At 47.4% G+C, this 25176-nt stretch overlaps 1 protein-coding gene across 2 annotated transcripts in view; it reads left to right on the top strand.

Moving 5' to 3' along the window:
• LOC112835747 (janus kinase and microtubule-interacting protein 1) overlaps window positions 1–25176 on the top strand; it is a 253704-nt gene that overhangs the window by 155252 nt on the left and 73276 nt on the right. For both annotated transcript variants that reach the window (XM_073891401.1, XM_073891400.1), the window contains exons 7-8: window positions 9546–9719; window positions 22412–22460. In XM_073891401.1, the coding sequence (XP_073747502.1) occupies window positions 9546–9719; window positions 22412–22460 (223 nt within the window). The remainder of the gene's footprint in view (window positions 1–9545; window positions 9720–22411; window positions 22461–25176) is intronic.

The following is a 25176-nucleotide window of genomic DNA, read 5'->3' on the forward strand; positions in this document are numbered from 1 at the left end:
CACCATTAGTTTCTGATGTAGTGTTCCATGATTCATTGTTTGCATATAACACCCAGTGCTCCAGGCAGAACGTGCCCTCTTTAACACCCATCACCAGACTAAGAAATCCTCCCACCCCCCTCCTCTCTAGAACCCTCAGTTTGTTTTTCAGAGTCCATCGTCTCTCATGGTTCGTCTCCCCCTCTGATTTCCCCCGTTCATTCTTCCCCTCCTGAGCCTGTGTCCTTTGATTGGGGTATTTAGCCCATTTACATTCAGGGTAACTATTGAAAGATATGAATTTAGTGCCATTGTATTGTCTGTAAGGTGACTGTTACTGTATATTGTCTGTGTTCCTTTCTGGTCTATGTTGCTTTTAGGCTCTCTCTTTGCTTAGAGGACCCCTTTCAATATTTCTTGGAGGGCTGCTTTCGTGTTTGCAAATTCCTTTAGTTTTTGTTTGTCCTGGAAGCTTTTTATCTCTCCTTCTATTTTCAGTGATAGCCTAGCTGGATATAATATTCTTGGCTGCAGATTTTTCTCGTTTAGTGCTCTGAATATATCATGCCAGTCCTTTCTGGCCTGCCAGGTCTCTGTGGATAGGTCTGTTGCCAGTCTAATATTTCTACTATTGTAGGTTACATATCTCTTCTCCCGAGCTACTTTCAGGATTTTCTCTTTGTCTCTGAGATTCGTAAGTTTTACTATTCGATGTCGGGGTGTTGACCTATTTTTATTGATTTTGAGAGGGGTTCTCTGTGCCTCCTGGATTTTGATGCCTGTTTCCTTCCCCATATTAGGAAGTTCTCTGCTATCATTTGCTCCAATATACCTTCTGCCCCCTCTCTCTTTCTTCTTCTTCTGGGATCCCAATTATTCTGATGTTGTTTCGTCTTATCGTATCACTTATCTCTCGAATTCTGCCCTTGTGATCCAGTAGTTGTTTTTCTCTCTTTTTCTCAGCTTCTTTATTTTCCATCATTTGGTTTTCTCTATCACTAATTTTCTCTTCTGCCTCATTTATCCTAGCAGTTAGTGCCCCCATTTTTTATTGCACCTCATTAAAAGCCTTTTTGATTTTGACTTGGTTAGATTTTAGTTCTTTTATTTCTCCAGAAAGGGTTTCTCTAATAATTTCCATGCTTTTTTCAAGCCCAGCTAGTATCTTTAAAATCATGATTCTGAACCCTGGGTCCGACATTGTACTAATGTCCGTATTGAGTAGGTCCCTGGCAGTCGGTACTGCCTCTTGCTCTTTTTGTTGAGGTAATTTTTTCCGTCTTGTCATTTTGTCCAGAGGAGAATAGATATGAATGAGAGAACAAAATGCTAACAGGTTAACAACATCCCCAGAAAATATACTCTAAACAAATCAGAAAAGACCTGAAACCGGGGGAAAAGAAAGGGAAAGAAAGAAGAAAGAAAAAGAAAAAGATAAAAACAAACAAAAACAGAACAAAACAACAACAAAAAAACCAGAATATGATCAAATATAGTCAGGCTGGTGCATAGATCAGTGCCACACACTAGATTTTGGGTGTATTTTGTTCTGTTAGAAGAAATTGCCTCCCAAAATTTTAAAGAAAGAAAAACTTGTATATGTACAAAAATAAGGGTTAATACGATGAAGGGATGGAATATGTCTGTAAAGATGAAAATTATAAAAAATTTTATAAAAGGAATTGATAAGAAGTTGTTTGAAAAAAGTAAGAAGAGGATTAAAAAAAAAAAAAAGGGAGAGAATGTGATCAGGCAGGAGACTAGAACCAAGCCATACATTAGAGATTTAGGGTATATTTTGATCTGTTAGAAGAAACTGTATCTCAAAATTTTAAAGAGAGAACAAATTATATACATATGCCTAAAATAAGGGTAACTACTATGAAGGGATAGAATATAACTCTAAAAATGAAAAATAAAAAAATTTTTTTTAAAAAGGGATTGATGTTGGTTGAAAAAGGGAAAAAGAAAAATTAAAAAAAGACAGTTAAAAAAATTAACTTTGAAAGTCTAAAGAATCATGGTAAAAAAGCCATGAATTCTATGTGCGGTATTCCCCTAGTGCTGGAGTTCTGCCGTTCTCATTGATCGGTAAACTTGGGCTTGGCTGGCTGTTCTTGCTGATCTTCTGGGGGAGAGGCCTGTTGCTGTGGTTCCCAAATGTCTTTGCCGGAGGCGGAATTGCCCCACCCTTGTTGGTCTGGGCTAAGTCATCTGCTCGGGTTTGCTCTCGGGAGGTTTTGTTCCCTGCAAGCTTTCCCTACAGCATTGGAGGACGGGAGTGAAAATGGCGGCTTCCCAATGTCTGCCCTGGAGGAGCCGAGAACTTGGGGCCCCACTCCTCAGTGTGCCCCCAGAGAAAAGCAGTCAGTCACTCCCGTCTCCCTGGTCTCCGGCCACACTACGTGCTCACCAGGACTTTGACTGAGGGTTTCTATCTCTGGCACCCGACCCCGTGTGGAGTCTCCAAACCCAGCAGATCCCTGCGGTGTGCTCCCGCACCACTCCTCCCTGGGGAGGAAGGGGAGTCTCCCTGGATCTGCCACTTGTTGGCTCCCTGTGGGAGGAGTCGTGGCCCGACTGAGCCGCAGATCACAGTTTATGGCAACCCTGAGGTGAGAGCCCGCGCCTCGGCTCCATCTCTGCAGCTGGCTTCCCCGCTCCGATATGTGGGAGCTCTGCCGCACTCAGGCACCCCCGGTCTTTCTGTGATCCTGAGGGTCCTGAGACCCACTGTCCCGCGAGTGTTCCACCCCCTGCTTAGCCACTGGAGCGACATCCCTCAGCGGATCCGACTTCTAAAATTTCCGATTTTGTGCTCTGCGGCTCTATCACTTGCCAGAAGCGGCCGACGGAGGCCCCCTCCCCCACCGTCTATCCTCCCGAATATCGCCTCAGATTCACTTCTCTGCACGTCCTACCTTCCAGAAAGTGGTCGCTTTTCTGTGCAGAGTTGTTGTTCTTTTCTTCGATCTCCTGTTGAGTTCACAGGTGTTCAGAATGGTTTGATCTCTATCCAGCTGAATTCCTGAGACCAGACGAAATCCAGGTCTCCTCCTCCTCCGCCATCTTGCCCCCCCCCTTTTTAAGATGTAACCAACATATAACATTGTATAAGCTTAAGATGCACGATGTGTCGACTTCATACATTTATGTATTTCAATATGATTATCACCATAGGTTGGACAACACCTCAATCATCCTCCGTGTTGGGTCTTAAAAAGGACAATGGAAAGAGTAGGGACTTAGGACTTAATCGAAGGTCAAACCCACCTCTGCACTTAACCACATCTGTGATTTGGCCAAGACACGGGCTTCCCTGAGTCATTGTCCACACGTATGGAGGGTTCTTGCTGTTCAGGAATCCCAGGATGAAATGCTTATGATATTCTCACTGTGGTCTTGCATGTCTGTAAGATGTTGTGTTGAGCCCTTTGTACCCACTCATTCATTCTCTCCCAGTCTCTCTCTCTCCCCCTTTCCCTCCCTCCCTCCCCCCCTTGGCATTTTTATCAGTCATTTCAGAAGATCCCCTTTGGTTTTGTCAATTTTCTTCATTGTATGTGTTTTATTTCCCTGGATTCCATTTATACCTTCATTCTTCCCTTTCTTTCACTTTCTTTTGATTTAGTTAGCTGTTCTTTTTTTTTTTTTTCTTCCTATGTTGAAAACTTAGATCACTGATTTTCAGCTGTTCTTCTTTTGTGATCCATGCACTTACATCTCTGCATGTCGCTCTGAGCAGTGTTTCAGCTATGTCCCACACATTTTGATATGTTGTGCTTTTATGTCCGTTCACTTCAAAGTACTTTCTAGTTTCCATCTGTGACGTCTCTCTTCACCCATGGGTGATTTAGAAGTGTGTTGCTGAATTTCCAAGCACCTGCTGAATTTTTTCGTTATATTTTTGTTCCTGATTTGTAGTTTTATTTCACTGTTGTCAGAAAACATAACTATATTATTTTAATTATTTTTAAAATTTGAGATTTGTTCTATTGACCAGGTTATGGTCTATTTGGGTAAATATCCTGGGTGTCCTTGTAGAGAATGAATAGTTTGCTGTTGTTGATGTGTGATGGGGCCAACCCGGTTAATTGTGCTGATCAGATCTACTGATGGGCCAGCTCTTTGCTTCGTTATTTACCCAGATATGTTGTAATCTCTGAATGTGCATTTGTGTATTTCTTCTTCTGGTAATGTTAGTTTTGATTCATATATCTGGAAATTATTTATGAGATACATGCAGATTTACAATTATGTTTTCCTGCTGACTTGACTCTTTGATCATGATGAAATGCCCCTCATTACCTCCCATGCTTATTGCCCAAATTGCACTTCGTCTGATATGGAAGTAGTCATATCAGTTTCTTTCCCTTAGTGTTTTCATGGAATCCAACTTCTTTTAGACCATCCACCCTTTTACATTCAACCTGTGGGCATCTTTATATTTAAAGTGTGTTTCTTTGAAACAGCATGTGGCTGGTTTGTTTTTGTTTGGCTCAGTTTTGCAATCTCTGCTTTTCACTTGGGGTGTTTGGTCCACATATATTTCATACATGTGATGCTAGAATTGGGTGTTTGTCTTCCTTCTTACCATGTATTTTCTTTGTTCTGTTCTGTTCTATTTCTCCTTTCTTGCCTTTGTTTTTGGTACGAGTAGGTATTTTCTCTTATTCCTTTGTCTTCTCCATTAGCTCATTCTGCTATACATTTTAGTATCATTCCTTCAGTGCTTACCCTAGAGATTTCAGAATGTATCTGTTCATTATTTAAATGTACCCTAAATTAGTACTTTTACCATGTAATACAGAAATCCCAAATAAATAATAATTATTAATAAATAATGCAAAATTTTTAATAGTTTATCTCCATTTACTCTTTCTTCTTTTCCTCATTTTTGTCATATGTATTATGCCCATGGATGATAAACTTCATAAGGCATTGTTACTATTGTTATTCTAGGCAAGCGATAATCTTCTACATTTACTGGATCTCCCACATGGTCCTGTGCTGTCCATTCTTGCTCTCACTTCTGGGGATCTGTTTTCCTTCTGCCTAAAGAGTTTGTCATTTCTCAGAGTGAGGATCTGGTGGTGATGAATTCTCTCCTATCTCTTTTTATGGAAAGAAACTTCAACTTCCACTTTTAAGAGATATTCCCCTCCCCCCCCCCCGCTGGATTCAGAATTTTACATAGGCAGAGATTTCCCCTTCTTTGGCACTTTGAAGATCTCATTGCAAGTCTCCTCATGGCTCCCACAGTTTCTGTTAAAAAAAAAATTGGTTGTTTTTGTCATTTTTTTTTATTTGGTTTTGTTTTCCTGAAGTAAGTGTGTTATTTTCTCTCTGACTGCTTTTAAGATTTCCTTCTTATCTTTGGGTTTTGGCAATTTGACTGTGATGGGCCTGGTGTGGTTTTATTTGTACTTATCCTGTTTGGATTTTTATGAGCTTCTTAAAATCATAGATTCCAGTCTTTTATCATATTTGGAGAATTTTTGGTTATTTTTCAGATATTCTGTCATATTTTTCTCTGTTTCCTAGAATCCAGACTTTTTGATTATATCCCACATCTTTTGAAACTGTTCTATTTTTCCCCCTTTTTTAAGCTTTGTGCATTAGTTTGAATTTTCTATTGACTCGTTTTTTAGTTCACTAATTCTGTGTTCTGTCGTGTCCTATCTTCTGATACTTTCATCCAAGGAGTTCTTCATTTCATTTGTTATATTTTGCAACTCTAGGATATACATTGTATCCTTTTTAAGAGATCCTCATTCTCTCCTGAAATACCCCCATATTTTCATCCATTTCATCTATCTTTCCTATATTTTTAAAAATATATAATCATAGTTATTTTGAAGGTCTTGTCTGCTAATGCCAGTATCTGGATTATCTCTGGGTCTGTTTTTATCGACTATTTTATTTCTTGGTTAAGTCCCATTTTCTAGCTTCTTCACATGTCTAGTGATTTTTAAAGAAATTTTATGTTGGACATCATGTAGGATATCTGGTAGAGATTCCTGGGTGTCACCTCCCACTAGAGAGTGTTGAGTGCCTTCTGCTCTGGCAGGTAGTGGAAGGGTCAGCAGACCAGATCATTCCTAGGCAGGTGTATGTTAGTTTCAACCTAGTTCTAGGGCCTGATTTTCCTTCTGGGGCATGGCCTTTCAGGGGCAGCTGCTGAGTCCCCTGAGCATTCGCCGAGGATACCAATTTGGTCTCAGCCAGAACTCTGCCATCTCGGCAGCAGGGTGAGACCTCTGAAGTCTCCTCAGCAGTTGGCCTGCCAGCTTCTCTTCTCTGCTAGGCCTCCAAGCCCTGCACTGCGCTGCCCAGCGTAGGATTCAACCACGGATCCAACAGGCATTTCTAGGGAGGTACCTGGCTCTCTCTTTTCTGTTACTTTGCTCCACAGACCCAGCTATCAGAGCACCTATGAACTCCAGCCTCTGAGTCCCCCATCAAGCAGGACCACCCCTCTCAGCTTGGGTTCCCAATCCTGACCCATGGTTTGGAAAATGCTGCAGAGAGAAATCCAGGGAGAATGTGGAGCTCGCCTTGATGTGCATCCTTTCCCTCAGGGATTGTAGCCCTGCATTGGCTGCCACTCAATGCTTGCAAAGAATTGTTTTATGCATTTCCCCAGATTTTGTAGTTGTCCAATCTCAGCTGTCAGACCTGGTAGAAACAGGACTCTGAGGAGAGGACTATCAAGCTGAGCATTTCAAGGTGGGAAAAGTGGCGGCAGATGAAGAGCTTTTCAGCAGAGGGAGAAGCAAGTGGCCAGGTCCCGAGGCAGGAATGAACCTGGCTCAGAAAAAAAAAAACAGAGAGTAGCCAGGGTGGCGGGATCATATGGCAAGGGTGGGGTGTGGTGCGAGATGGGGCAGAGCTCAGATGGCCTGCAGGGCCCAGTTATGATCCTTTCTAAATGCAGTGGGAAGCCGCTAGGGGCTTTTAAGCAGGAGAACAACGTGGTTCAATTTCTTTTGTAAAAAGATCATTGCTGGGATGAAGGGGGCCAGGGGGACACGGGAACACAGTCAAGACAACTTTGTAGTCAAGAAATGATGCCAGGATAGAGGAACTTGGAACTAAAAGAAGGGAGGGTTCCAGACAAAAACCAGAGTTGGAGGAAATGGGGTTTGTTGATGCATGGGGGGCAGAGGACAAGGAAGCTTCCCCATTCCATCCTCCCAAGTCACGGACCTGATCATGTTGCTATTTTGCTTAAAATGCCTCTGTCCCTTCCTCTTGTACTTGGTGTGAAATCCCAGTTCCTTCTGGTGAATTCTAATCCAGGCCTGGGGAACCTTCGCTGTTGCTGTTTACCTCCCATCCTCGGCTTGGCTGCATCCTTACTCGTCCCCTCTTCTACCCCAGCCTTCTCCTGGGAACTGCCGCACATCCTCGGGGTCTCCTTTTGGGGGGACAGTGCCTCCCAGGGGCACAGGATGGGCTCATGCAGAGGTGTGACACCATTTTTATAGCTTGTCATTGGTCCCAGTGGGAGCATCTACGCCATGGGAATCAGCAGATGCTACGGATTCGCGGGTCCCTCGACCAGCCCAGAGAAGAGTGATTGCCTCCTGGCTTAGTGCCTCCCGATTTCCCCTCGCCGTGCTGTGTCGAATGGCCTGTTTCTGTGTTGGTCTCCCCCACCAGAGCTCCCTGAGGGCCCGTGGGCACCATGGCTCAGCCCACGGAGAGCAGGTGGCTGGAGCCCGTGCCGATCATGCCCCTTTGAGAGCAAGTGGGTCATGGGGCCCATCACAAGGCTGCTGGGTGGTGCCGTCCCATGTGGCAGGCAGGGCTGGCCCCCACCCCACACCCCACATGCCCATTCTCTTTAGAACATGCTGGGGGATCCAGTAGAACATACCCTTAGGATCCTGGGGGCAAACCCCTCGTCCAAGTCACTGGGGAGGGGACGCAGTGAAGGCACCAAACCTCCCAGAAAGGCCAAGTTGTTTTGCAAGTCTTAGAACTGGATTTCATGAAACCATCCGGAGCACCCATCTGTTCTTGACAGGGCCCAGCCTGTGCATCTCAGGCCCACGCTCTGTGAATTTCTATTAATTAGGAGAAAACCACATTCTGCTCTTGGATTTCTTTCCTAACGAGGGGGAGGCCTCATCAGCCACGAGGCACGTTGATTCTGTCCTCGCACTGGCCTCTCTCTCCTCTCCCAGCAGAATGGCTCAGCCCCTGCCCCCCTGCTCACACCCAGGCCAAGAGCACAAGGCAGAGATGACCTCGGCAGGCCTCACATTCCCAGGGCGACAGGTGCTTTAAATGAAGGGTGGACTGCCACGGCCAAAGGAAGGGAGTGTGAAAAGCCTCTGAGCTTCTGGGCTCCTGCGCACAGAGCCTGATGATTAGCAGTGCTGCACCTTCCTAGGCCACTGTAGCATGTGAATTGTTGTTTAACGATGCTCAGACCCTGGGCCCAGAAAATCCTCCTCTGATGATCTCAGGGAAGGACTCAGAGGTCCGTCCAGTAGTTATGTGGAAGGCTGTTTTTGACAAGCCCAACTATAGCAGGAAAGTTTTAGAATGCCCCGAGCATTCAGCATGCCACAGAATGTATGCTCACAATGGTGTTTTCAACATCCTTTTATAATATGGAAAAATGCTCCTGACATGGTATTGAGGGAGAAAAGCAGGATACCAAAGATGTAAATGGTCTGTTAAATGTTATGTAGAGAAAATGTATGGGTGTGTCTGTATGTGTATATATGCATCTATGTGTGTATGGAAGTTATTAAAAAATGAAACCTGAGAATCCAGAACCACTGGAATAGCAGTATTACTGCTATCCAGCCACACTCCCAGAGTGCTAAATCACCTCTCCTTCCCACCTTTCTGCCTCCCAGAAATTCCCCATGACATCCGTAGGAAACCCGCTCATGTCTGACCCAAAAAGAGTGAGAGACCATTTTGTACTGATTTAAGAAAAGCGTTTGGCGGAGGGGGGGGGGTGCAGTATCCTCTGTTTTATATAAACAGAGGATACTTTAATGTAATAAGCATCTCCTAATTGGATTTGAACCTTAAATTCCATTCATTATACTTTTTTTTTTTTTTTTAAGCAGCGTGGTGACTGAAATCGATTAAAACAGATTCTGGAATGCCATGCCATTTTGCATATTTTTGAAAAGATGTGCAAAAGATATATATATCTGAATATATATATATATATATATAGCCACACACACATATATATCTGAAAATCACATTTTTGAATGCTATTCTATGATTCCCCAGACCCTCTCTAACACCCACCCCTCCACTCAAAAATCCCAGCATGGCCACACACTCACACGTGCACATGCATAAAGGCATAGCAAAAAGACTGGGGAAAAAAAATATGGATAATAATGATTATTTTGGCTAATAGGACTTGGGGTGATTTCTGTTCCTTTATTTTCTAAAAATATTGACCTGAGAAAAAATGTAGGACAGAAAAAAAATTAAGAAGGAAAACAGGTCCTTTGTTTGCTGAGACAAATTACTTGGAAGCTAAGCTAATCTAAGCATTTCAATCAGATGGGTGATTTCCACAGCTGCGGGACCCAGAGGTGGACCCCCCCACGGAGGACCTGAGGCTGCGCGTGGGGCGGCTCCAGCACCAGGTGCTGACCCTGCAGTGCCAACTCAGAGACCAGGCGTCTGCCCACCTCCAGCTGCAGGTGACGCTCGGGGAAGCCGCCCGCCTCCGGGACCAGCTCCAGGGTGAGGTAGGCTCGAGCTGCACTTCCTTTCCCACCTGTAAATGAAATGGGCCCATGCTCCAGGAAGTTTTGTTTTTGTATGTATGTATGTATGTATGTATGTATGTATGTATTTATTTTAAGATTGTATTTATTTGAGAGAAAGAGTGAGCATGAATTGGGGAACACGAGGGAGAAGCAGACAGACCCTCCGCTGAGCAGGGAGCCAGATGCGGGGCTCAATCCTAGGACCCTGAGATCATGACCTGAGCCAAAGGCAGATGCTTAACCTAACTGGCTGAGCCACCCAGGCGCCCCTCTGGGAAGTTTTGAAGATGGAAAAAAGAATCAGGCAAAATCTCACCATTCCCAGCATTTTGGTAGTATTTATGAGATTTCCAAGGTAAAGAACAGTATGCAGAAGGAAGCAAGGCCTGTAATCCCTCCACCAGCTAACTTCTGTTCATCTGAAACTAGTATACATGCGTTTTTCTAGAAAGTCTAACTAGTTTTCAAATGTTACATAAATAGGAGTGAAGTGAGTGTGATTTTATGAAAGGGCAGAGAGATCCTTGTCGACGTGAAAGCGTCCCTTATCTTATCTGTGATGGTGGAGATACGAACTTTCGTGGGGGATAAAATTGCACAGAACTTAGTACACACATATACACACAGGACAAGCAGAACTAGAGAAATCTGAGCATGATTGTTACCAATATAATTGACATTATAGGGTTGTAATATACTATAGTTTTGCAAAATGTTCCCCTTGGGGGAAACAGGGCAAAGGATACAAGGGGTTTCTTCGTATTATTTCTTACAACTGCATGTAGATCTATAATTATCTCATTTTTTAAATGCAAAACAAAAAAACAGTCGTTCCTCCCTTTGACCCCAACCCCTTCTGAACTCTGGCATTTTTTTTTTCAACCCTTTCTACTCACATTCAGTGTATGTGTGGATGTGTATACATAAATGAAATTTTACCATACAAAAATATTCTGCGTCTTGATTTTCTCATTAAAAAAAATTATTTTTAAAGATTTTATTGATTTGACAGAGAGAGAGGAGCAAGAGATAGTGAGAGAGAGCATAAGTGGAGAGGAGACGGAGAAGCAGGCTGACATAGGTTCGATCCCAGGACCTGGAGATCATGACCTGAGCCAAAGGCAGACGCCTAACCGACTGAGCCACTCAGGCACCCTAAATTTTCTCATTTAATAGAAAATCTTGGTGATATCTTCATATCAGCACATACAAACTGATCTCATTTTTTTAAAAACTCTGTATTATATTTTCATAAGGCCAGACCATAACTGACTGAATCAATTCTTTGTTTATGGAAATCCAAATTTTTTCTGTTTCTTTGCTTGACAAAGCTTAGTGAACCTTTCTATAGCTCTGTCTTGGGATATGTTTCTGCTACATATTCCAAGGGTAAAAGTCTAGCAAAGTAATTATTGGGTCAAAGGATATGTATGTAATTAACTTTGATATGTAAGGGCGAGTAACCCGCTATAAACCCTGCATCATTTATGCTTCTGCCAGGAATAAATGAGTGTATGTGTTTGCCCGCACTTGTTACTCTGAATGTTATCACATTTTACATGTTTTTGACAAGCTGATGGATGAAAAACACACCATCAACATTGCGATGTAATCTCTGGCTCCGTTCCCATGCATTCTTTGTATAATCAGATGCACTATACTTAGAGTTTCATGTCTGTTGCATCCTAGACCTTGTGCCCAGTATTTTTTTTTTTTTTTTGCCTGTGCAGTAATTGGGTGGATGTGATTTTCATTCACCTGTTGTTGGATCTATGGTTATTTCCATTAATTTATATATTCCTGTTTATATGCAAGAGTTCAGAGAACTGGGATTACTGGTGCAGGTAATGATGGTTGTTAATACATATTGCAGAGAGCCTTCCCAGCACTGGCACCACTGGCAAAGCCCAGGCAGTGAACAGGGAATGTTCCTCACCACGCTCTCAGCCAGCAAGGGAGCTATTAGGCCTTTTTTCTCCTGCCACTGATCTGTGAGGAACATAATTCCATTTGCACATGTTGGGGCTTTTATCATATCCAGTATCTTTTGAAGTCTGTTTTTCATAATTTTCAATGTTTTTTTTCTTTCTGCACTTCAGTTTGGGTATTTTTTTCTAACCCATCTTCCAGTGAATTCTCTCCCGGAGAGTCAGATTTACTCACAAACTCATTATTTTTGTTCTTAATTTTGCAATCCTAGAATTTCTATATGGTCCTTTAAAAAAAAAAAGGTTTTACTTATTTGAAAGAGAGAGAGTGTGTGCACAAGCAGGGGGAGGGGCAGAGGGAAAGGAAGAAGCAGACTTCCCACTGAGCAGGGAGCCCGATGCAGGGCTCGATCCCAGGACTCCCAGATTAAGACCTGAGCTGAAGGCAGAAGCTTAACAGACTGAGCTACCCAGGCACCCCTTCATTTTGTTCTTTTTAATTTTTATTTTATTTCAGCTCCCCTCCCCCGCCTTTTTTTTTTTTTTTTTTGAGAAAGAGAGTAAGCGCAAGTGGGGTGGGGCAGGGCAGAGGGAGAGGGAGAATCTCAAGCAGACTCTTTGCTGAGCACAGGACCTGATGCGGGGCTCAGTCTCATGACCCTGAGATCAGGACCTGAGCCGAAATCAAGAGTCAGATGCCTAACTGACTGAGCTACTCATTTCCCCCCTCCCATTTGGTTCTTTCTTTCTTTCTTTTTTTTTGGTAGCTTTCTGTTCTCTGATGAAATTCTTGTAATATAACGGTGGAGCATTTCAATCACAGTTACCTTAAGGTCGGTCTGTGTTCCCGTAGCTCTGTTCCCCACTCCCACCAGCATGGGCAGAGGCCCCCCACCTCTCCACGAGCTCACCGACGTTCATTACCCTCTGTTTGGTGATGACCATCTCAGTGAGCACGAAGTGTTAGCTCCGTGTGGTTTGATTTGCCTTTCTCCAGTGGCTGATGGTGTTGAGCATTTTTCACATGCTTACTGGCCATTTGTCTATCTTCCATCGGAGAAATGACCATTCAGTTCTTTTGTCCATTTTGCAACTGGGTGGTTTATTTCTTTGTTGTTGAGACGCAAGAGTCTGTATATGTTCTAGATATGAGTCCCATATTAGATATGTGGTTGGCAAATATTTCCTCCCATCTGTTGTCTTTTCGCTTTCTTCTCATTGACTTTTTCATTGCAATGCATTCACGCTGTTTCCTAAACCGAAGCAGAGAGGAGGTTGAATCCAAGCCTGCAAATATTATTGAGTGCCTTTTGAATAGAAGACTGTCTGCTTGGAGCTGGCGTTTTACTCTTTGAATACTTTCGGAAAGGTATGCCAAAAGAGCTGTATAGGAATGTTCATCGGAGCCTTGTTTGTGAAGCAAAGAAATGATATACACTTTCATGAAGAATGGGCTCAACAGATCATATTTCACCCTCATGCTGAAATAATATGCAAGATTTTAAACAGATGTGATCAGTCCGTATGTATTGACATAGAAATAACACCTTTGATGTAAATTAAGTGACAAAACCAAGATGTAAAACGTTTGAATAGTGTCATTTCCTATGTGTATATACATACGTAGGCATTCTGGTTGTGAATATGCAGGGTTGAGACCTGCGTGAGAGATCAGAAGAGACTGGGAAGAGGAAGAAGGATTTTTATTTGTGTAGCTTTCTTGTTCTGACTACAGAGGGAACAAGAAGATGAAGGAGAAGAACTTCTAGAACAGCCATCTTGTTCTGTCTTACGATTTTGTGGGTCAGCAATTTAGACAGGACTTGGCTGGGCAATTGTGCTCCACAAAGCATCAGTGGGAATGACTCGCTGGTATTCAGCCAGGTGTTGGGCTCGCCTGGAAGGTCCAGGGTTCTTCTACTCACGTACGCGTGCCGGATAATAATAATGGTTTACATTCAGTGAGCATTAACTGGATGTTCTAAGCAAAAGGGAAACAATTCATGGAGCCCCTGCTATATAACCCTCACTAATTGGGTAGGTGCTAATATTACCCCCACTTTACAGGTGAGAAGACTGAGGCAGAAAGAGAGGTGATTTGTACAAGGTCACAGTTCTAGTGAGTGGCTGAGCCAGGATTGGGACCCAGGGTGTCTGGCTCAGTTACCCAGAAGTTTAACATGGCACCAAAAAAACTGGCATGTCTGCAGGGGGAATCCAGGAATGCTTCCTGCCCGAAGGAAGAGGCAACAGAACTGGCCCCACAGCGGCAGTCTGGCAGTGCTCAGAGCATCCTTCCTCCTCTGATCTTGTGGAGACGAGGATGGGAAAGGTCCCTGTGCCTCACTGAGAAGCCCATGTGGGGGGAAAGGGGACTAGAGCCAACCTCTGTGAGCCCAGCTTGCCTGGGGAGACGCTGGCTGTGTAAAAGGGGACTCAGCATTCTTAAGCACGTTGGTTCTCTTTCACCTTAGTGAGCTTCAGAAAAACCAGCTGTGCCTATGAGGTCCATATTAAATGTCTCTTTCGAGCAAATAGAGCTCGGGTTTTCCCCATTCTAGATGTTTAGTCCATCTTTATTATTTAAAAAAAAAAACTGAGAAGAAGAGAAATACCCCCCAAATTCCCATTTGAATCTAGTGTTTTCGTGTATTTTCTCCCAGTATGCTTTACATGTGTCTGAGATCCCACCACACCTACATGTCTGTGTCCTGCTTTTCCTGCCTGAGAATAGTCCAGAAGGCCTGTCCTTGTCTGTCCTGAGCCCCGAATCTGCTGTTCGTGCTGGAGAACAAAGCACGAGATGCTGCAGTACATAAAGCTGCTGGGCCTTTGCTCCGTGGTCAGGTCCCTCTGTCCGTCCTCCCTGCTCCTGCCCCCTCTTTTGCATTCTCGTATATAAACACCGTGATGCACACATTTTATTAGAAAGATTTTCCCTACATAGCCAGACGTGTCTTTAGGACAGATTCCCAGAAGTGGCCTTACTGGCCCAAATGTTCTTCGCCATTCGGACGTGTTGTTTGTTGGAGACGACACATTTCACCTCCGATGTGACACCTGGATTTGGGAAGTGGACCCCGAGGGCCAGCCCTTTCTGTCCCGTCTCCGGGCGGGGTGCAGAGGGGGCCCTGGGCCCCACTGACTCACTGGCCCGACCCATGCTGGGGCCTCGGTTTCCTTAGATGTTAACTCAGAAATGTGAGCCACGCAAGCCCTCAAGCCCTTCTCCCTCCCAGCGCTCCCATGTCTGTCAGATGCTCAGGTCTACGGCTGTGACATGGAGTGATGGTTATTCGCACTCACAGCTTCTCCTGACGTCAGCGGTGGAAACGTCCACTGTAACGCCCTATGAAAACGTGAAGCTTCCATGCTCTGCCCTCGTTTTTGTCATTTCCTTGTACCTTTTTCTTCAACGAGGACCATAATCCCTTATAAACTATGAAGGCTGCCATATGCCAGGGACTTCACACAGAGTTTGTTCTAAGGTCCACAAGCAGCATGTCAGGAAAAGGGAACATGAGCCCCACCTTACAGATGGGGAAAACTGAGGCTCACAGGGGAAGTGACCTGCGCATAGTCACACAGAGCTACTTGGTAGCAGAGCCATGATTTCATCCAGCTCTATCTGATGCCAAAGGCTCCCCTCAGCCACACGGCCCCTCCAGGAGGTCAGATTCATGAAGAGCCCAGTAGAGTCACTGTCACCATCAACAAGGCCACCTTCTCTTGGGGGAGCCGCACGTACGATGTTCAGCAGATGCTGGCCGAATGCATGAGGCCCTGATGTTTTGGGGTGGTGTGGTCCAGGGGGCCCGGGGAGCCCCACCCCAGTGTGCTGAGAGCCCTGACCTCCGAGTCAGAGCCCCCATTCCTGCCCTGCCTTCTTGCCGGGACTGGGTGTCCAAGTACCGCTGCCTAGGGGATGTGCCCAAGCCTCTGGGCAAAAAGTCCTGGCAGGAAAGGATCATCACCTCCTCCTCTGACGGAGCAGAAGAGCACACCAGGAGGGAAGGAGACTGGCCCAGGGCCACCCTCGAATGACGAGAGTCTGTCATCCCCTCCAGACACGTACAGACACGAGAGGTCATTTCAAGGTGGGAGGGTCACTCACTCATACCATTTGTATGACAAATCCCTCCCAAGGGCCATGCTGTGCCCAGCGATGGGCCAGCGAAGGTGCAGGGATTCAGGGCTGTGTCACTCTTGAACTTGAGTTACTCCCAAGCTATGTGGGAGACAGACCCACAAATACAAAAATCAACTGTCATGATAGAAGGAAGCTGGGAGCCAAGCACAGAGGGACACGAGCTCCTTTTACCCTGGTGCCCTTAACGATGCCCATTGTACAGATGAGCAAGTCGAGGTGTAGAGAGGAGCTTGGTCACAGAGCTGGTCAGTGGCGGAGTCCACACTCTTGACTCCCTGATCCTGGACCCTGTATCCAGAGGGCAGTGGGGAGCCCCTGGTGGGGGCAGAGTGCAGCAGTGTGGTGATTTGTTTTCAAAGCAGGTTCTGGCTTCTGGGCACGGGGAGGAATTGCAGGGAGGGGGCTGAGCTAAGGCAGTGCTGAGGGATGCATAGCAGGGACCCAAGGCCCCAAGCCCAGCTCAGCCGACCAGCCCCTGAGGATGCCCGGCATCCGTGGACCCACCTGGCTGTGTCTCTGCTCCCACACCTTCAGGCCAAGCTGGCTTCCCTGGTCCAGAAGTGCCGGGAGAGGAACCGCCTGATCAGGCACATACTGCAGGAGCTGTGCAGACACGGGGCGGAGGATCAGCTGCTCTCTGAGATGGCGCAGAGCATGGGGGACGACGTGGTGCTGGCTGAGTACGCGGCCACCTTCCTGGCTCCGGGGCTCCCGGAGGTAGTTTCCATAGACAGCGCTGTCCCCCTTCCGGGGGCAGCTGTGGGCCCATGAGCTTCCTGTCCACCCGCTTGACCTGAACTGTCCCTCCCCGCTTCCGTCCACTGAGCCCACCCAGAACGTGCCTAAGACTCCGGCCCCGTGTTGGCCCCCGTGCTCCCAGCTGGTACAGGAGGGTGATCTGGGCGTCCTTACCCTTAAAGTGCTTACACCCCAGTGCGGGAGACAGACACACAAACAGCATCAATACAGTGTCCTGCAAGCACCAGGGGTTCTTTCACTTGTGCCCCAGGGCCTTAGCGCTCACCACTCCCCCCTACCCCGGCAGGATTCTTGTCTGTCCCGCAGCCTCCTACCCATCCTTTGAGACGCAGTTCAAGTGTGACCTCGTCCAGGGAGACTTCCCTGAGTCCCATGGACCACGGAGTTAGCTACATCCTCTGTCCTCCGTGGCATATCAGAGGGATTATCCCCTGCTGTTGTGGGAGCTTTGTCAGCACCCCTCTGTTGGGGCCAGAGCGGCCCCATAACCATCTCTGTCTCCCTAGTGCCTGGTCCAGAGAAGCTGCTCAGGGAATACTTGTTGAGTGAATGAAGTCAGGAACTAATTCAATGAGGATCTCCTCTCCTAACAGCCATCCAAAGAGGAAACAGGCCCAGAGAGGTTGGGAGGCTGACTCAAGGTCACACAGCCTCCAGGCAGTGTGGATGGTCGTGGATGCCACTCCACGTGGATGCCGTGGAGTCTGGGCTGCAATGCGGGGTCTGGCACATCACCCAGGTCTGGTCCCGAATATCTCTGTTCAGGGGTCTGTGTTCATGGTGCGGTGGGTGCTCAGCTGAGGCCACAACTCACCCCCCTTCACACACAGGCAGGCACACAAACTCATTCCTGGGGACCAGCCAGCAACACCCCCCCTCCCCCAAACGCAGCTTCTGATGGTGTGAGGGCGAAGTACAGTTCCTTCTGTAGACAGAGCCGGCCCTGTTTTCCACACTCCTGCTCAGCAGCTCAGCACTAGCTCCACTCCTCCACTCCTTGGCCCTTCCCAGCCCAGCTCTGCAAGGCGTGCTTTCTCTGTCCCTTCCGTTCCCCCACAGCCCAAGAGGCGGAGACCTGGAGGCCAAGGGGTCTGCTCAGGGCTACATGGTGACTCGGTTCAGAGTCAGAATTTGAATCCAGAGTCCCAGACTCCCAGTCCAGTGCTCATCTCTTCGCATGGATGGTTCAAGCCTCTTCAGAGCCAGCATAGGGCTGAGGAAAGAAGGTAGCAGCTTGCTGAAATGCTTGGCACAGTCTCTGTTGACTGGGGCAAGAGGGAAAGCAGAGTTCCAGGGGTTGGGATGCAGTAGGTGTCACGTGGGAGGGCCAGCTGGCTGTGTGCTGAGGGGGCATCTTAGCACTGAGAGCCCCACCCTCCAAGGGCTTCTCTGAAACTAGAACTAAAATGTTTGCTGGGATTGGATAGGCTGATAGGCTGACTTACAATGACCAAATTCAGAGAGACTGATGTATACACCTAAACACTAATTTATCAATTTCCTGTGAGAACTAGAACCATGTGCAGGCTGATGGATTGGATGGATGGATGAAAAAAATGTCAGCATATTCTTCCTCTAAATGGCAGAGTTGTCTGGAAAGTCAAGTTCATTCATTCATTCCTTTGTTCATTTGTTACTCACTGAACACTTATAATCATTTATAATCAGAATCCTTTTGGACACTGGGATGAGAACAGAGAGAGTTAATGGTATTGTCAGCCTGATTTCATTCATTTCCTGTAAGGATGTGCTCCTGGGGCCTGGACGTGCCTCCCGCCCGGCCAGGATGTCTCCCCGAGACCTGTTGAAAGCTGTGGCTAGTTATAAGCTTCTACTGTTCTAAGGTGGCTTTGAATCCACCCTGACTCATTTTGCATTACTTTACAGTTCCACTCTCTAAGAACACCCCCATTTTCATGATTGGGGCAGGGGTGGGTGACTCATTGTTCTCTGTGCAAACCACAAAATCCACAGATACTTACTGAGCACCTATCGCCATACCCCAGACCTGGTGCTGAGCGGTGCGCAGAAATGGTGAAGCGGACAGACCAAGTGGACAAGAATCTTACAGGCTCCGAGCCTCAGTTTTCCCATCTGTAAAATGGCAACAGTATAGCCTACATGGCAGAGTTGACCTGAAGACAGATAATCTGTTAAGCGTCCCATACAGGGGGTCCCACTGGGTAGGAACCTGGCCTTCGTGTGGGCAATTGTCAAGAGGGCACACTCTGACGTCAGGGAGCTCCACCACTGCCTGTTTGCCATAGGAGGGGACACTTATATGTACCCCTTAACAGTGCACGGGCACTTCCTGCATGATTTATGAAGCTCACTCAGGAGGTCCTTCCATGGGGAAGAAGCCTCATTATCCCTTCCCCAGATGGGAAACCTGAGGCTCAGTGGTTGCAAGTCTGGCTCAAAGACACACATCTCTGAGTAGCTTTCTAGCTCGGCCTTCTCGGTGTGAAACTGCTTCGCTGAGCCCAGCTGGGATTTGACTCCAGTAGGGGGCTTCTGGGTCCTGCCACTGCAGTCACGAGCCTGTGGGAAAGGGGGTGTAGCAGGTGCATGTGCGCTGTTGGGAGTCTGGGCTGCAACGCCGGGTCTGGCACATCCCACGTCCTCAATGAATTGATCCCTCTTGTTGCTGGAAGGCCAACCCTCAGCGTGTGGCCACTAGGCAGTGATGTGTCTAAGAAACCAAGGGTGGTGCTCCAGGCTGGCTGGATGGAGGGGCTGGGTGCCGAGGGGAGCAGTGGTGGGAGACTGGAGTGGGTGGGAGGTCACTTGTGCTTCATTCCTGAATGAGCGGGGTCCCTGTGCTTCGGGAAGGCAGATCCAGCAGGCGTGTGGGCTAGGCCGGGCTGCCAGTGCCATGAAGGCCGTGTACATGGCAGCTTGTCTAGTTCAATAGCCAGTGACTTAGGCTGTGAGGACCGAGGGCCAGGCAGCCGAGCAGATCCTTGGGGGCCACCGAGACCCTTGAGGTGGTGGTGGCAATTCCTCCTGCTGGCAGCTGGGCACTGACTTTATGGGCACTGACTCTCATTTCAGAGAACACAGATGGAATTCCCGATGCAGGTTGTGGAGCCTGGCTTGCAGCCTGGGAGCCCTGCCCGGCTGGCTGGGGAGAGACACGTGTGGGCTCGGGGTGGGATGCACCAGAGCAGAGGGAGTACTGAGGCTGGGCAGCAGGGCCGGCCTACATGCCAACTGAGGCCTTGCGGAAACATCTCTGGGAGGGCCTGGACCCTGGAGGCTCAGGATGTTTGGTCTCTGCCCTTGGGAGGAGACCCACACTGACCGCAGACGTCCAAGGAAGGACAGGCTGCCATTCGTTTGTTCACTGGACGTGGCGATTATGGCCGAGACTCAGCCCTCCCCTGTTCCAGCATGTTCCATGGATTAGCTCACTTCATCCTCCCAAGGCCCGCTTTATCAGGGGGAAACCGAGGCTCAGAGCAGTCAAAGAGCTAGTCAGGGTCACACCTGGGGCCGGCAGCCTGGGGTTCAGAGCTATGTCCGTCCACACTCCTGCCCTTGGAGTAGAGTGCTCACACCGGCAGCAGATCACTCGGGTCAATGTGTATCTCCCGTTGAGTTGATGATTTTCTTGCCCTGGTGGGGCGGGTGATAGATGGTACGCCTCGGCCCTCTGAGCACCTGTGCCTTTTCCTCGGGGCCGTGTCTGAGTCTCTTAGTCGGCTCAGGCAGCTGTAACAGAATCCCACAGGTGGGGGTTTAAACCACAAACATTCATTTCTCATGGTTCTGGAGCCTGGAAGTCAGAGATGAAAGTGCAGGCGTGGAGGGGGGCTGGTCAGGGGGTCATCTGGACTGCACCTCAGGAAGATGGAGGTGATCGGGACTAGGGAGCTGCTCATTTCCCTCCTCTTGCCCTGCTCGTTTCTCTCCCCTCCACCTCCTGGAAAAAGCTTGCTTTCCTCTGAGTATTGTCAACAAGATCTATATATGGGCCTTCAGAAATGGATCTCGTCTTAAAAAGAAGCAGCGAGACTTGGAGCTCTAAACTCCCCTGATTCATTAAATCAACGACCCCAAGCCTGGGCCTCCAAGGATCCAGGCAATTATTTTCTCTTTAGCTTTTGCCTTTTATGAAGTTTAGGATATTCCCCAAAAGTTTACACAGAGAGAGAGGCAGGGGGAGCGGAACATGTAGGGCAAATCTTTGCTACCCTGTGTGGAACATCCAGTAGATACCCATTCTCATTGTATTCCACCAAAACCCCGCAAGGGACTTAGTAGAATGTCCATTCTACAGATGGATAGGGCAAGGCTCAGGGAGTTCCACTAACTTGGCCAAGACCATGGAATTGTAAGCGGCAGAACCAGGATTCAGCCTGAGAGTGTCTGGCTCTGAGCCTGTCCAGGCTGGTGGGATACAGGAGGAGCAGGAAGCAGAGAAGGACCACTAAAACCCTGATCACATGCCGAATGCAGTGCCCCCTGGAAGCCAGTTGAACGGAGCTGAGGCTGCCCTGGATACGAAGGTCAAGGAAACCTTGTTCTCACGTTGAAGGCTTCTGCATCGAATGAGACATGATCTAAAGCCAGGTGCAAGGGGAGGCATGTGTGTGGAGCACGGGCAGTGAGCAGAGAGGAGAGAGAGACTTGATGGGGAAGAGGCTTCCTGGAGGAGAAGGTACGCACACCAGGCTTGGAAGGATATAGGGGGGTTATGATAGCTGGAGGGATGGAATGAAGGCACTCGAGACCCGGAGACATGCATGAGGGAGGGCCCTGGGGTGTGAACAGTGAAGGTGCTGGAAGATGCGTGGTGTCCTGGGGATATAAACACCGAGCGCTAAGAAGAGGCAGCGAGCGTGCCTAGTGCAGAAGGCTCCAGTAAGTGTGTGGATTGTGGTCAAGCCATAATCTGTGCCCTTGTGCATTAGCTGCCGGATTCATCAATCCCCTTTAGAGGGGACAAATGGCCCAGTTGTCCCAGCACAGCACATGGAGGGGCTTTGTGACAGGTAGGTGGCTGAACTCTGCCGGGTGGAGTCAGGGAAGACTTCACACAGCAGGGGACATTTGAATGAGGTCATGGCATACACATAGGGAGAGAGCGAGTGAGCACCGGGGCCTTCAGGCAGGGGGGCAGCTGATGTAATGCTTGCTGGGCACAGTGACTGGGGAAAGGAGGTATCCCAGTGACCATCTCACAGGGCCCCTGCTCTACCAGAAACACCCATGAAGAAGCAAGGTCTGGGCCGCTGGTCTGGCATCCGACCTGCCTTCGAGGCCAGCACTGATCTTGAACCAGTTAGGGGCTGCCAGGCCAACCAGCCAAGTTGCCATTGCCACACCGCTCTTGCAGACCCCGTGCGGTCATGGGATCCAGGAGGACCACCACCCAGTCGATGGGGTGGCATGGGGGACTCGGGTTCCAGCCCGACCTGAGTTCCTGGGCGACAGCCAGGGACTCCAGGGGCAGCTCAGCGATCAGCTCTCACAATGTGTCGGTCGGACCTCCGTGGAGAAGGAATGTTCCTCTTGGAAACTCTTGCCGTCCAGCTGCCCTCCATTTACCCACTTTCAACAGCAGTTTCTAAAACACATTAATCACAGGCTCCGTTTGGAGAATGAATTCGGGTGAAGGAAATGCAGTCGTTTCCTGCACCTGTACTCCCTCAGAGCCGGTCCTCCTCCTCTGTGGGCCACGGGCAGGGGAGGGGCGGGTGGAGCTGCGCAGGGAATGTGCTTCCTGCAGGGAGGGGTGGGAAGCCTGCTTCGTTCCCGTTGCGGCCACCGTCCTGGGGCCCTTTCTCCTGAGCCGTTCAGAATAACTGCTGAGATGTCTTTTCTTCCAGACCAGCCGCCATCTGGATGTCGAGTCTGAGAAGGCAGCTGTTGTAAGAGGTCAGTGCGATCTTCACTTAGGAATATCTCTGGGCTCAGACACGGTCCAAGCCAGCAGGACGACCTGACGGGTGGGCCTGGGTCAAGTGTGAGGTGAGGGGAGGTGAGGAACGGAACCCCGTTTTCTACCCCCCCTTCTTGACCTGGCCCTGCCTTCTCAGTTCACAATGTAAGCAGAACACAGTCGGAAAAATACGGTCTCTGCAGAAGTAGCCCAACTGCTCAGCCCTGCAGTTTCACTCCTGGAGATTCATCCTACGTGAATAATTCTCTGTGTGGAAAAGCTCAATGGACAGGTGTATTCATGCCAGGGCATTTCTAATAATGAAAAACTGGAGGTGTCGGTGAGGGGGGATTGCCCTCCATCATTGTTAGTTAACCCATAGACTCAATGAACTATTGGTCACTAAAATCATGCTGCTAAGCCTCATGTAATACCATAGCAATGATGATATTCTCCTAAATTTTTAAAAGCTAGGGAATGGAATGTAAGGGGTGATTACACTGATAAAGCTATAAAAGCACATCTGGATGATTGGCAACATACGCTAGCAGATAAATTCTAACCGTGGTTACTTAGAAAGATGGTAATAGGGGTGATTGGTTGTGTTCTGTTATTTTTATTATGAAAAGAGAAATTAAGATGCTACCCAGGCAGGCAGAATTTCCGTGGTTAAGTGCAGCATGCTGTCAGCGTGGGGGAAGAAAGGCTTCTAAGGATTTGTTTAGGGTTATGTTCATATCAGGGGCTCAATAGAAACATGGAGAAAGTATGGATGGTGTTGACTTTAGGCACCTGAGCTACTCATGAGATCTGCTCATCTAGCAATTCTTTTTTTTTAATTTTTTATTGTTATGTTAATCACCATATATTACATCATCAGTTTTTGATGTAGTGTTCCATGATTCATTGTTTGTGCATAACACCCAGTGCTCCATGCAGAATGTGCCCTCTTGAATACCCATCACCAGGCTAACCCATCCCCCCACACCCCTCCCCTCTAGAACCCTCAGTTTGTTTTTCAGAGTCCATCGTCTCTCATGGTTCGTCTCCCCTTCCGACTTACTCCCCTTCATTCTTCCCCTCCTGCTATCTTCTTCTTTTTCTTTTTTCTTAACATATGTTGCATTATTTGTTGCAGAAGTACAGATCCGCGATTCAACAGTCTTGCACAATTCACAGCACTCACCATAGCACATACCCCTCCAATGTCTATCACCCAGCCACCCCATCCCTCCCACCCCCCACCACTCCAGCAACCCTCAGTTTGTTTCCTGAGATTAAGAATTCCTCATATCAGTGAGGTCATATGATACATGTCTTTCTCTGATTGACTTATTTCACTCAGCATAACACCCTCCAGTTCCATCCACATTGTTGCAAATGGCAAGATCTCATTCCTTTTGATGGCTGCATAATACTCCATTGCGTATATAGACCACCTCTTCTTTATCCATTCATCTGTCGTTGGACATCTTGGCTCTTTCCACAGTTTGGCTATTGTGGACATTGCTGCTATAAACATTGGGGTGCACGTACACCTTCGGATCCCTACATTTGTATCTTTGTGGTAAATACCCAGTAGTGCAATTGCTGGATCGTATGGTAGCTCTATTTTCAACTGTTTGAGGCACCTCCATACTGTTTTCCAGAGTGGCTGCACCAGCTTGCATTCCCAACAGTGAGGGAGGGTTCCCCTTTCTCCGCATCCCCACCAACATCTTGTCGTTTCCTGACTTGTTAATTTTAGCCATTCTGACTGGTGTGAGGTGGTATCTCCTTGAGGTTTTGATTTGGATTTCCCTGATGCCGAGCGATGTTGAGCACATTTTCATGTGTCTGTTGGCCATTTGGATGTCTTCTTTGGGAAAATGTCTGTTCATGTCTTCTGCCCATTTCTTGATTGGGTTACTTGTTCTTTGGGTGTTGAGTTTGATAAGTTCTTTATAGATTTTGGATACTAGCCCTTTATCTGATATGTCATTTGCAAATATCTTCTCCCATTCTGTCGGTTGTCTTTTGGTTTTGTGGACTGTTTCTTTTGCTGTGCAAAAGCTTTTTATCTTGATGAAATCCCAATAGTTCATTTTTGCCCTTGCTTCCCTTGCCTTTGGCGATGTTTCTAGGAAGAAGTTGCTGCGGCTGAGGTCGAAGAGGTTGCTACCTGTGTTCTCCTTTAGGATTTTGATGGACTCCTGTCTCACGTTTAGGTCTTTCAACCATTTGGAGTCTATTTTTGTGTGTGGTGTAAGGAAATGGTCCAGTTTCATTCTTCTGCATGGGGCTGTCCAATTTTCCCAACACCATTTGTTGAAGAGACTGTCTTTTTGCCATTGGACATTCTTTCCTGCTTTGTCAAAGATCAGTTGACCACAGAGTTGAGGGTCCATTTCTGGGCTCTTGATTCTGTTCCATTCATCTATGTGTCTGTTTTTGTGTCAGGACCATAATGTCTTGATGATGACAGCTTTGTAATAGAGCCGGAAGTCCGGAATTGTGATGCCGCCAGCTTTGCTTTTCTGTTTCAATATTCCTCTGGCTATTCGGGGTCCCTTCTGGTTCCATACAAGTTTTAGGATTATTTGTTCCCTTTCTTTGAAAAAAGTGGATGGTATTTTGATGGGGATTGCATTGAATGTGTAGATTGCTCTAGGTAGCATTGACATCTTCACAATGTTGGTTCTCCCAATCCATGAGCATGGAACATTTTTCCAT

The sequence above is a fragment of the Callorhinus ursinus genome, unplaced genomic scaffold (genome assembly GCF_003265705.2).
Source record: "Callorhinus ursinus isolate GAN/ISIS: 27379988/994484 unplaced genomic scaffold, GSC_fseal_2.0 scaffold4, whole genome shotgun sequence".
In the NCBI taxonomy this organism is placed as follows: domain Eukaryota; kingdom Metazoa; phylum Chordata; class Mammalia; order Carnivora; family Otariidae; genus Callorhinus; species Callorhinus ursinus.